Source organism: Nannobrachium achirus, assembly GCF_963921795.1.
Source record: "Nannobrachium achirus genome assembly, chromosome: 15".
Lineage (NCBI taxonomy): Eukaryota > Metazoa > Chordata > Actinopteri > Myctophiformes > Myctophidae > Nannobrachium > Nannobrachium achirus.
Window position 1 is genome coordinate 49,513,698 of NC_137822.1, and position 13,084 is coordinate 49,526,781.

A 13,084-nucleotide genomic window follows, 5' to 3' on the forward strand; every position below is an offset into this window, starting at 1 on the left:
ATGTGGTATGTGTATTGCAAATTAATCTTGAATGCATCTTCTTTTCACTGCAAAAGAAAGAAAAAAGAGATAGCTGGAGAAGAGAAAGGGTAAAAAGTTCCATCTAGACAGCAAGGGTGGCTCAGGTCTTTTCACCAGTCTGCTAAAGGCTTGACATAGCCCTCAAGCCACCACAGAAAGGAAGGCAAGTGTATGCCCCTTTCTTCTGGCACATCATCTTTCTTCTTGTCCTTCCATTTCTGCTTCTGCTCCGCATCTTCCCTCTTCTCCTGGGCACGCTGCTTTGTGTTCTTTTTCTGTCGGTTCCTGCGATGGCGGCCTTTCTCTTTTTTGGACATCTGTCCATGCCCATCTTCATGGTCAGGTGTGACGTCGCCAGCCGAGGAGCCGCCTGTCTCCACAGCCATCTCACCGTCGTCGTCGTCTTCAGTTTCGGATGGGACATAGCCTACAGCCGAGGAGCCGCCCGTCTCCACAGCCATCCCACCGTCGTCCTCTTCAATTTCGGATGGGACATGGCTTACAGCCGAGGAGCTGCCTGTCTCCACAGTCGTCTCACCATCGTCTTTGTCCTCCTCTTCAGCAGGGTCGGTCGGCTGTTCCCACCGGATCTCTTTCAGCTGCAGAGCATTCTCCAGAGGCTGACTGTTCTTCAGCCCGGACTCTGAGACACTCGCCTCCTCTCCCTGCCTGGCCTGCCATGTCTCTGTGTCCTCCTCTTCTGGACCTGGAGGTGTCTTTCCTTCCACACTTGTGGCAAAACTTTCTCTGCGCTCCCCCAGACCCTGTATCTGGCTTGGAGCTGATGAGTCTTCCTGAAAACTTGCAAAATACCGGTTGACGATTTCGTCGATTACTTCTGGACTGAGCTCTGGAGGTTCATCATCTTCTTCTGAACACCAGTCTGACATTTTGGCAATTACCTCCAGACTGAGCTCTGGAGGTTCATCATCGTCTGACCACCAGTCTGACATTGTGCCCACTTAAAGTGCGGTGCAGCTGATCAGCTCACAGGGTCCAGTGCAAAACAAACGAACGCTCAAAAATAAAAACGGCAGTGGCAGTGGTTAAGCAAGAATGTCACAGATAAAAGTCCGACAGTGACATGCAAAAAATGGACGGCAATGCAGCAAAACGTGTCACCAGTAAAAGTTCAGCAGTGACAAACACGAATAATAAAATAACTCCAATAGTTATAACTTATGCCGTTTTCCAATACAGCTTAATTCAGTGTCTGTACACATACCAAGCTCCTTTTCATTGCAATGCACAAATCCAACTCACACTCCTATAGTGTCACAGTGTTGTCCAATTATTTCCTTGAGTCCTCTTGTCCACGATCTCCAGTTCGTTAGGACATTGTTTTCTACTTTGTAAGTGCAGTTTTGTCAGCTCCAAATAAACTCAATCAAAACTCACTGATGCACCCAGACTTGGTTATACGCAGGCATGAAGAAGAACATTGTCCACAGGTTGAAGTTGGTTTGCATATTTTACTTAACTTGATATAGATATATAGTGCATTGGTACAAACAGACTTTTCCCTGGATTGTTCTCTCTGGCTCTGGTAGAAAACATTTTGTCCACCCAGGTGCATACCCAACCCCTCATCACCAGGCCTATTTATGGACTTGCTGCCAATCAGCCAGGCCTGGGAGAGGCGTGCCCTAGGTGCCCATGAAATCATGTGACTGATTAATCAATCAATTAACTAACAAATTAACCTATAATGAACTACTATAATGCCAAATAATACAAAATAATCACAACTATAATAACGATAATAATAACAATAATCAGCAGTTCAATGGCTTTTACACATGGTATTATTTATTTATAACTAAATAATTACTGAGTTCATGTTTATGACTAAACTGTCTGCTGATTCTCACCGCTCAACACACACAAGTCAAACAGAAACAACACATGACATAATCCTCCTCATAATGCATTCTGTACATTTGTTGTTTCACAGGAAGATTGTTCCATTTCTGGTCCTCACTGTCACACACCAGGAGTGGTTTTATCAGGACAGCCATGGCCACCCTGTGGCCACGTCGGCAGAACACATTTTAACTGGCATTTTATGTTTTCACCATGACGGCCGGGCTACACCAAGCCTTTTTACGCACGTATTAGGGCATTGACGACTTGTGATTTTTGCAAGTCGACTCGACTCAGTAAAAAGTTGAGTTGAAGTCGACTTTATCGTTTGATGATGTCATCACATCCCACACGACCCCCCAATTATTGTGGGGGGTCCCCAGATGATTAACTTAATGTGAAACATTGTTTTCTCACTCAACTGTAAACAAACCAACATAAAGTTTAAGTGTATAGAGGGTGTCTGCACATTTCTAAAGTGACAATTTAAGGACTTTGTCAAATATATAGAGGCAGAAATTGTGAAAATAGCAGATCTACATGCTCACAGGAGCATGTAGATCGGCTATTTTCACAGTAGAAAGTATATATGTACATATATATTTTTTTTTTCTTCGACTTTCTCTGGTGGGAGTTGACTTGTGTAATCGACTTGTCGACTTTTTCGTTAATAGGCCTAGTGCGTATGCGGGGTGTGCGCGCGTGCATGCATTTTTGGAAAGATCCAATAAATATCAATTCGGCCGGCTACACCAGGCATACGGATAGCTCGAACCATAGACACAGAAAGGCAGACGCCTCCTTCGGCTAGGGGGCGTATGCATTGAGCAACTAAGGGAATCTTCATCGCTTCCGTGTTCATTGCTTCCGCGTTGCGTCACACATACGGAAGTCAGTAAGCCAATCAGAGGCAGGTGGGGGCGGGTCTTTACGTATGCAGCCTATAAGAACAGCGGAGCAGCGCAACATCAGAACTGGCTCTGTTGAATTGAATTGTGGTCCTTGGATAAGTCCCGGAAAAGTCGCGCTGTGATTGGCCAGTAGTCACTTTGACTGACAGCGTTCCCTTAGTTTTTCCAGGAAGTCCGGACTAGAACTTTTGCACATCGCTCCAATAGGCTCTATGCATATACGCCATTTTGTTCTACTTCCGGGTGTCTTTCAACTTCCTTCACAGGTGTTACCGATGATACTAATGAAGGGTCTGTTCCATTCTGGTCAAACAGAGTCAGGGTGCTGATATTGTGCATGTTGGCTCACTGGAAACACTCTGCTACAAGACCCACTGTGCAATAAATCAAACAGAGCCTTGATTAGTATCATCAGTAACACCTGTGAAGGAAGTCGAAAGACACCCGGAAGTAGAACAAAATGGCGTATATGCATAGAGCCTATTAACTGCAGAGGAGAACGAGGCATCTAGCTCTTTATATCTGTGGCGCGAAGCACGGATACGCATTCCCTAAAAATAGGATCGGTATATATTTTGTGCGTGCGCGTATGCGTTTTGTACACAATCTCCCATGGTCTCCTGCACATATACTGTACTCCCTCCTTGGTGTAGCCAGGGGCTTTTCACACATACAAAGCACAGACAGCGCACGCATACGCACGCGTTTTCTGGTGTAGCCCAGCCCTTATTTCGTTCCTTTGCTGTTGTTCGGTACTGTAACATTGGTGCTAAAACACTACCTACGTGCGCGCGCGCACACACACACACACACACACACACACAGAGAGAGAGACACACACACACACACACAGAGAGAGAGAGAGAGAGAGAGACAGACACACACACACACACACACACACACACACACACACACACACACACACACACACACACACACACACACACACACACACACACACACACACACACACACACACACACACACACACAACCAAAGGAAATCCAATAAAAGCACAGATGTTCTTTGTTATACAATACATTGACTTTAATTTGTCATCAAACTGCGATACAGATAAACATATTGCTGATTCAACTCTATAATCATTATTACTATTATCATCATCAGTCTAAAAAACATTTGTATTTATGTGTTCTCATATAGAAAGGCACTTCACATCATGTGACCTTGACACCATAAGGCTTGGAATGGAGAGAGGAGAGGAGAGGAGAGGAGAGGAGAGGAGAGGAGAGGAGAGGAGAGGAGAGAGAACATCACATCTGGTAGGAAACTAAGAGAATCATTGTGTTTGGTGACAATGAGTAGACCAGGGGTTTTCAAAGTGGGTGACGGGGTGACCCTGGGGTGCCGTGATGGCAGTCCAGGGGTGCCTCGAGATCATTTGATAATATTTGGAATTTATTTGGACACTTGAAAAAAATATTATTTAGTATAATTTTAAACTTGGGAAGACATTATACACCTAAAACTCACTGTTCCTTTAAAATCAGCCAAAGTACAGATAACGAGTAGAATTGTGTGTCCGGTGGAAACCTTGTATGTTCAAACTGATTTCATTAACTCATTTACTGCTATCCCAGATGAAACCGAAAAAAACCCCACTGTTCCTCTCTGCTGCGCTCGAGGAAAACGAAGATTTAACATGATTTAATCGTTATGAAACAATTAAAAGTATGATCGCTGGTTTATCGTCGTTCCGGACCCTATCGGCCCCTCAGAACCGTATCCGGACGTATTTCCGGTTTTCGAGCAGATCAGGTTTCCATATCCGGTCGGAGGCGGGACCATAGCTCAGCTTCCATTGGTAAGCCTGTAAACAGAGGAAGAAGCTACTCGACGATGGACAGCTCGTTTTTCAATCGGATTTTTGTATTTGGAAACTGTGATCCAGTCTTTACCCGCCTGGCATATGATCCCCGCATATATCGTGCACTATGTGCACGAACGTGCCCACGCGTTACCATAGCGAAGCGTGCATTAGAGAGAATGGATTTTGTGTAATCATGGCAGACAACACTCGCCGAGGGAAATGTTTCTTTTTTTTCAATGTTTTTTTTTTTGGAAACTGGTCTTGTCTACGCACACGCCTGGTATGATGATCCGTGCACAGATCGTGCACGCGTGTCCACGTTAAAAGGTAAGAACGGCATGGCAGAATATTAGTTCAGCGATGTTTTAAATAGCAGAAAATGAGTTAAAAAATTATCACACATAGCAGGTCTGCAAGATCTTAACGCGTGTAGATCTGCTACTTGTGATGCTTTTGAGTGATTAAGAAGGGGGCATTCATTCACGAAAAAAAGACAAAACGTTGAGATCGAGGTTTTTGGCCGACGATGAACAACGTGACGCTCGGATTGGTCCAAAGACACAACAGGAAAAAAAGAAAAAGTAACCGTTTGTGGCCGAAACTTCATCTTAGTTTCTGCTGTTCATTTCAACATAATAAAATAAAAATAAAACGTCGTCCACAGCTGCAATCTTCTCTCAAAAAATTCAAACAATATTCAGGAAACTCTTCAATGGTGGAAAACTTGTCAGTCACTCGATGACGTAAGGAGTGTGGACTGTGGACGCTAAGACACCTTTATTTATTTAAAAGGCGATGCTAGCGAAGGCCTGTGGATCCAGAGCACTTTCCTGTTTCTAAACAAACCTTTAAAGGTGATACACCATGAATTTTCACTTTTCCTATTTTAAAACCTTTTTTTGGGGTCCCACTAGCACCTTCTATCCTCACAAAGTCCCATTTCAGACCGTTGTGTCTTTCTCTGGTTTTGGGAAGGTGGAGGTTAAAAGCATCCCATGGGTTCTCAAAACAGGCTGTCCAGATTTGCTGCTTTCAAAAAAAATCTTTTTTTTTGGGGGGGGGGGGGTCCTCTAAGGGGGGTCCCCTACAGCCTCTCCAGGGCCTGTTTCAGGGGGTAATTTAAGGGGGTTTTATAAGGGGGGTTTCTATAGGATAGGGGTCCTCTAAGGATGGGGGTCCTCTATAGAATAGGGGTCCTCTAAGGGGGTCCCCTACAGCCTCTCCAGGGCCTGTTTCAGGTCCCTCAGCAGCATGGAGGCCATGACGGTCTTCTCTGTGTTGACGGTAACGGTGACGACCGAGGCTTCCTTCGTCACCATGGTAACCAGGACCACCGCTCCACTGCTCACCGTGCGCCCCGCGAACCTGCACACACACACACACACACACACACACACACACACACACATGCACGCACACACACATTTATTTGTGTCCACATAAACAGAAGTACAAGAATACATTGTTCAAAGGTAGGGAGCTCATTAATTTGTATTGATAATGATAACCTTATTGATCCAGGCTTTAATTGAGCCACTATTAACTCTCCTACTGCCAGATTATTTATTTATTTATTGGGTCTGGTGCCATCAAAAAGCGGCTTACCTTTGCGACGTTATAGTAGATAGATAGACATTTATTTATTTTATTTTATTTTTTATTTTTTGATTGTGCAATAGTGCACTTTGGTCTGCCAGGCAGCAGAGGGTGGCGTCATGCTGAGAATGAATGTGATTTGCCTGTTATGTGTTGCCGTGCATTCAGACCAGTCACTGGCCACAGAGCCTCACAGCCAGATAAATCAACAAGGAAGTGAATTGGTCTCCGTTGATGTTAACGCATAATGGATTTTTTACACCATCACCGCGGAAAATGTGTTTACAGTACACGGCGGCGCGACCCCTCATCAGCTTCAACAAGGTAAGCGAACGAACGAACGAACGCGAACGAGCGCCGTATTGGCGCGGAGGTCTCTTGAGAATTGGGGCGAACAGGAACGTCCAAAGCGGTATAAGAGTTAAGTGTTTTCGAATATTTTGTGGAAAGATGTGAGACGACAAATTCAGAACAGAACTGATATTTTTTTTTTATTGTCCAGTTGTTGTGACTGAGTTTGTGGCTGACCTTCATCTATGAAGATGACAATTAAAAAATATTATTAAAAAAAATCATTAAAACATTCATTCATTAATGTGCAATACGTGTTAAATGGCTTAATATTATGAATAGTACTGTAATCATTTATTGATGGCCGTCTTGATAGTTTTTTTTTTTGTTTGTTTTTTACTTTGTTTTTATTTCAGTTTAGGCAACTTGTACAAATATAACAAACACATTTTCACAACTGTTTTTTTTTTTTTTTTTTTTAGAAAAAAATAAATTAAATAGAGATTTGGCAAAGAAGCAAAACAAACAAATGAAAAGCACAGTCAAAAAGCACACAACAGTGTATGCAGTATGCAGTATTCTATGTGAATATGACAGAGGAGAGAGAATCTAAGTGGGAAGGTATTGAGAGAGCTGGGGCAGAATGAGAAAACAAAACATTTATATTTGAGGGAATAAAAGTGGTTTGATCCATCAGAATTGGTGTAGCTGGAGTCCATCTTTTAAAGAACAAGTCCGATTGAAGTCTTAGGGCGCGAGTAATTTGTTCCACTTGATAAATGTCCCGTACTTAAACCAACCACATGTTGTGTGTTGGTGGGTCCGGTTTCAACCACTTAATTGTAATACATTTTATGGCCGCTGTGAGTAGTATATGAAGTAAATACAGTATATTTTGGCTCTGCCCTCTATTCCCTCAGGTAACATTCCCAACAACATTACCATGGGATCTACATCAAAAGCTTGACCAAAGACTTCCTTCAGTGCCTAAGAAATCTCTCAGGTATCTATAGAAATCCGTCTTAGGGAGGTCAAATTCAGTTTTCAGTTGTTCAAATGATTTAAGGCCATCCCTCCCACATAGTTGGTGTATACTTGTGAGACCATGTACTGTCCACTTTCTAAAACCTGCATCTAGTTGGTTGGGTCGTCTTGATTGTTTAAACATGACATCATGGGCCGCTCTGCTCGATAACAAGCTTGATAAGCCAAAGCTTATTGATACCGGGTAATCAATAAATCTGTTATCGGGTTATCGAGCTACTCTTGTTTAGGGCTCCATCCCTACTCAAAGGACATAAACACTGCCAGACATGGTGGAAGACATGAGGCCAGCAGCTCACCTCGTGGTGCGCTCTGTGGTGTGCTCTGCTTGCGCACAAGTAGGCCATGTGTGGCCTGCTAACCCCCTCAGCCCTTCATATACATGAAGTAGATTTATATGTATTTAAAAGCTGTGTAATCAGTTAATTACCTGATTAGCTGCTATTATAGAGTGTGGGAGACGCACACACACACACACACACACACACACACACACACACACACACACACAGTCTATTATTCCCACATTACTAAAAAGCTATTAGGGAGGGGGGAGGGGGGGAGAGACACGCCCCTCCATGTCAATCAAACAGCAGTTATCCTCCTTTCATGGAGTGTGTGCCTGTCAATTAACCCCCCCCCCCCCCCCCTCCACACACACACACACACACACACACACACACACACACACACACACACACACACACACACACACACACACACACACACACACACACACACACACACACACACACACACACACACACACACACACAACACAACAGGGGGACCCCCAGGGAACCCAACCTCCCACACACACACACACACACCCCCTCTGGGGGAATCCCCGACACAATGACACCGTCCGTGACGGGTGGATGGGGTGAGGTGGGATTGGGTGGGGTGGGGGACACATTTGGGTGACCCTACGGTACCATTCAGAGAGGGGGGGCTGTGACCCAGGGTGACCCTCTTCTAGACCCCCCCCCCCCCCCCCCCGTCCTGACGTGAGGCCATCTGCATCCATTTAGCACGGAGTGCTTTAACAAAAGACCCCTGCTCTGCTCTGACACCCTCACAGACCCTCGGTTAGAAACCCCATGAAGAGACACCGGCCTGCCTCACTTAACCACCGCACCGCACCAGACACGTTGGCCAATTAGCACGCACGTGGCGTAGCGAGTGCGCACACAGACTCACAAACACGCGCGTGGGCAGGACGTCCAAACTTTAAGCTGGCCGTACACTATACGATATTCGGGACATTTAATTACCCTCCCGACAATCTGGCTGCCTCCGACTGAAACGGGCCCGACTATCGGGCATAAATGTCGTCTAGCGTGAGGGCTTGGGATTCAATCTGAGCCCCGCCGAGTGGCTCGGAAGGCGATCGGGGCCAGCCCGACTCTTTTCAAACATGTTTGATATTTTTCTGGGATCCCTACTCGTCTGGAACAGCAGCGGGTGACCGAGAGAAAGACAGCTGCTGATCAACAGAACTCTCTCTCTTTTTCTCTCTCCATCTCTCCCTCCCTCCCTCTCTCTCTCTCTCTCTCTCACAGTCTCACTCACACACACATACACGTGCACACGCGCGCGCACGCACACACTTTTCATACCATCCACATCCATCCGCCCAGGTTGTATCATGATTGCTTGCGATGGGAATTAAAACTCAATGGTAGCGAGTTTGTTTTATCATGACTCTGATGAAGATGCACTAGCATCGAAATGTTAGTCAATCCTGTTATACTGGCACCTGAATAAAAAGGCTAGAACTGTCTGAGCTGCTCCAGTGTCTCTCTCTCTACTGCGAGTTTGTTTTATATCAGCAGAAATAGTTGCGTTCCCAGTTCCCAGTCACAGACTGGGAACAGCACACGAGTGACACGACACATCTTGCTTTGCTCTTGCAAGTACACGCCCACTGCCGCCTAGCCTGATCTACAAACCCTACAACGTGGCACGGAGGGACACAGTTTGACCTTGGAAATCTAATGTTCTGTGCGCCACACGGTCATACGACTAATCATAAATCAGGCACCATGAAATATGCAGATACCCTCTAGTCTATACACTTAAACTTTATGTTGGTTTGTTTACAGTTGAGTGAGAAAACAATGTTTCACATTAAGTTAATCATCTGGGGACCCCACAAAATAATTGGGGGGGCGTGTGTGATGCGATGACATCATCAAACGATAAAGTTGACTTCAACTCAACTTTTTTACTGAGACGAGTCGACTTGCAAAAATCACAAGTCGTTAATGCCCCAACGCGAATGTGGCTGCGGCAGTGCGCTTCTTTCCCGATGTTCGATTCGATCGAACTCAGTTGGATTTGTGCATCTTGTCGCATGCGGTAAAAACTCATTGACTGCTTTTATTACTCCTCTTCGGATCCGCAGTGTGGATTCCTCAGAGCCTTGCGCACCAAATCCAATGTGTTTTAATCATTCAGCAAAAAAAAAAAAAAAAAAAACGCAATGCAAAGCCCTTTAGAATATCTATATCTATATTTTGAGGCTATACTGTACAAGTACAGTTTAATATAAAGCATGTTATTAGTGTGGTTCTTCTCAGGTATTAATGCTAATAATCCCATTCTAACGGTCCAGTTTAATATAAAACATGCACCGAGTGCCGCGCTGCGAGCTTGTAGATCTGCTATTTTTGAAAAGGTCGTGAAAATGTGTGCAAATCTTTGAATATATGTATTTTCAAAGCGAACGTTTGCAACTAAAATTTTGCTTCTGACGGGGGTCCCTGGAACTAAATATTTTGAGATGGGGGTCCGTGGCCAAATACATATCAGTTTGGGGGTCCTTCACATGAAAAGGTTTGAGAACCACTGACATAGTAGTCTCTCAAGAATAGACTAACTGAGCTCCAGTTGAAGTGAAAAGGACATTTTCTTTGACGATGGCTGGCCAGATTGCTGACATAGAAACAGAGGTTTTCGGGTCAAAATTCTAATTTTCACTATTTTTCAAAAATAGCAGATCTACAAGCTCGCAGCGCAGCTGTGAGCTTGTAGATCTGCTGTTTTTCAATAGTTAAAGCATAATGATAGACAATACTGTGTACCCGTTCTAAACGGGATAAGATGGAATTCATTTCTCAGTGGATTCCTCAAGACTCATGTCAGTGCAACCACATTTGCAATTTCCCAGAATTAAACCCTAGTTTTATTTATTTCATACTCTTATACCGTTTAACTTTTGGGTCCATTTTTGGTTTCATTTTACACTCTCTAGTCTAGAGTTAAAGATCTTTATGGGTCCATTTGGTTACCAACTCTCTGGGGACCACCTGGAACCCCCTCAAGACCACTGGCCTATCCCCCCCCCCCCCACACTCTCTCTCTGCAGTCTAAGGTCTCTCTCTCAGTATAGTGTATATATATATATATATATATATATATATATTCCCAGGTGTTTGGCTGTAATGGATTTAGGATGTGGATGGAAACCGTTTGGTCTAGCGGTCACTTAACACCAGCACACACACGCGCGCGCGCACGCACGCACGCACGCACACACACACACACACACACACACACACACACACACACACACACACACACACACACACACACACACACACACACACACACACACACACACACACACACACACACACAGTATTGGTTGCATTAATTGCATGGATCTGCACAGCCACGCATCAACCAGCAATTATCTAGGATTCTCATCACTGCACACTGTGTGTGTGTGTGTGTGTGTGTGTGTGTGTGTGTGTGTGTGTGTGTGTGTGCGTGTGTGTGTGCTTCCATTAATCACGTTAAAACCAGGAAAAGCATCAGTGTCATTTTAGAATTGTATATCTGCTATTTGTCTAAATAAAAATGGCAGATCTACAAGCTCACAGCACGTCTCTTCATTCCACGCTACGAGCTAAATGTGTGCAATCTGAAAAAAAAGAAGCATAATGATGTTTAACGCAAATCATTGCTTCTGGGGGGGGGGGGGGGGGGGGGGGGGTCCCTGGAACAACATATTTAGAGACAGGGGTCCATAATTCTAGGGGTCCTTGACATGAGAGAGTTTGAGAACCACTGATACAGAAAGTCTTCATAAAGCTCATAAAACCGAAGCAGTGCTAAGAGGGAACTGGGATCCATTCAGCATTTAGAGAAGAAAAAACAAGCTCTAATGAAATTATATCAAAAGAGTAAACCCATTTAGGCCTGAACACATTATGACACAATATTTTATGCTTTAACTATTGAAAAATAGCAGATATACAAGCTCACAGCGCGGCACCGAGTGCCGCGCTGCGAGCTTGTAGATCTGCTATTTTTGAAAAATTGTGAAAATTAGAATGTTGACCCGAGTGTCTTTTGAATCCTAAGATTTTTTGAAAAACCCTATGTTTCTATGTCGGCAATCTGGCCAGCCATCGTCAAAGAAAATGTCCTTTTCACTTCAACTGGAGCTCAGTTAGTCTGTTCTTGAGAGACTGCTATGTCAGTGGTTCTCAAACCTTTTCATGTGAAGGACCCCCAAAATGATATGTATTTGGCCACGGACCCCCATCTCAAAATATTCAGTTCCAGGGACCACCCCCCCCAGAAGCAAAATTTGAGTTACAAATGTTTGCTTTGAAAATACACATATTCAAAGATTTGCACACATTTTCATGACTTAAAAATAGCAGATCTACAAGCTCGCAGCGCGGCACTCGTTGCCGCGCTGCGAGCTTGTATATCTGCTATTTTTCACCGGTTAAAGCATTCAATAATTTTAGGCCCTAAATGGGTTAAAGCAAAGAGAGAAAAACAAGCACAGCTTATAAATCAAGCGCAGCTCACTTTGTGAAGAATTGGCCCTAAACCGCAGCGCTCGGCAACGCATGCAGAATCCCATCAAATTTGCTTTCAAACCGACTGAAAAATAGGCTCAGATTTATTCCATTCCGCCTGTTTAGCCCATTTAGGGCCCGGGATTTATTGAATGCTTTATTAACTATTGAAAAATAGCAGATCTACAAGCTCACAGCGCGGCACCGAGTGCCGCGCTGCGAGCTTGTAAGATCTGCTATTTTTTGAAAAAGTCGTGAAAATGTGTGAAGATCTTTGAATACATGTATTTTTTAAAGCGAACGTTTGTAACTCACATTTTGCTTCTAGGGGGGTCCCTGGAACTAAATATTTTGAGATGGGGGTCCGTGGCCAAATACATGTCATTTTGGGAGTCCTTCACATGAAAAGGTTTGAGCACCACTGACATAGAAACATGGTTTTTTCAAAAAAAAAACCTTGGAAGGATTCAAAAGACTTTTAAGGAATCGGGTCAAAATCAGGTAAAAATTCCAATGTTCACAATTCTTCAAAAATAGCAGATATACAAGCTCACAGCGCGGCACCGAGTGCCGCGCTGCGAGCTTGTAGATCTGCTATTTTTCAATAGTTATACACAACACTGCGTACCCGTTCTGAAGGGTTTAGACATAAACAAGAGAACAGCGTTTTGTGCGTCTGCCTTTCCTGCTTGATTTATTGCCATCCT

General features: G+C 44.2%; 1 protein-coding gene across 1 annotated transcript in view; it reads right to left on the reverse strand.

The window, feature by feature from the left end:
• Window positions 1-3,864: 3,864 nt before the first annotated feature.
• Window positions 3,865-13,084, reverse strand: part of ap3b1a (adaptor related protein complex 3 subunit beta 1a) — a gene marked incomplete at its 5' end in the record, with an annotated part of 85,272 nt that continues 76,052 nt past the window's right edge. Inside the window, one exon of the mRNA XM_080743696.1 lies at window positions 3,865-5,991. Coding sequence (XP_080599822.1) covers window positions 5,838-5,991 — 154 coding nt within the window. The 3' untranslated portion in view covers window positions 3,865-5,837. The remainder of the gene's footprint in view (window positions 5,992-13,084) is intronic.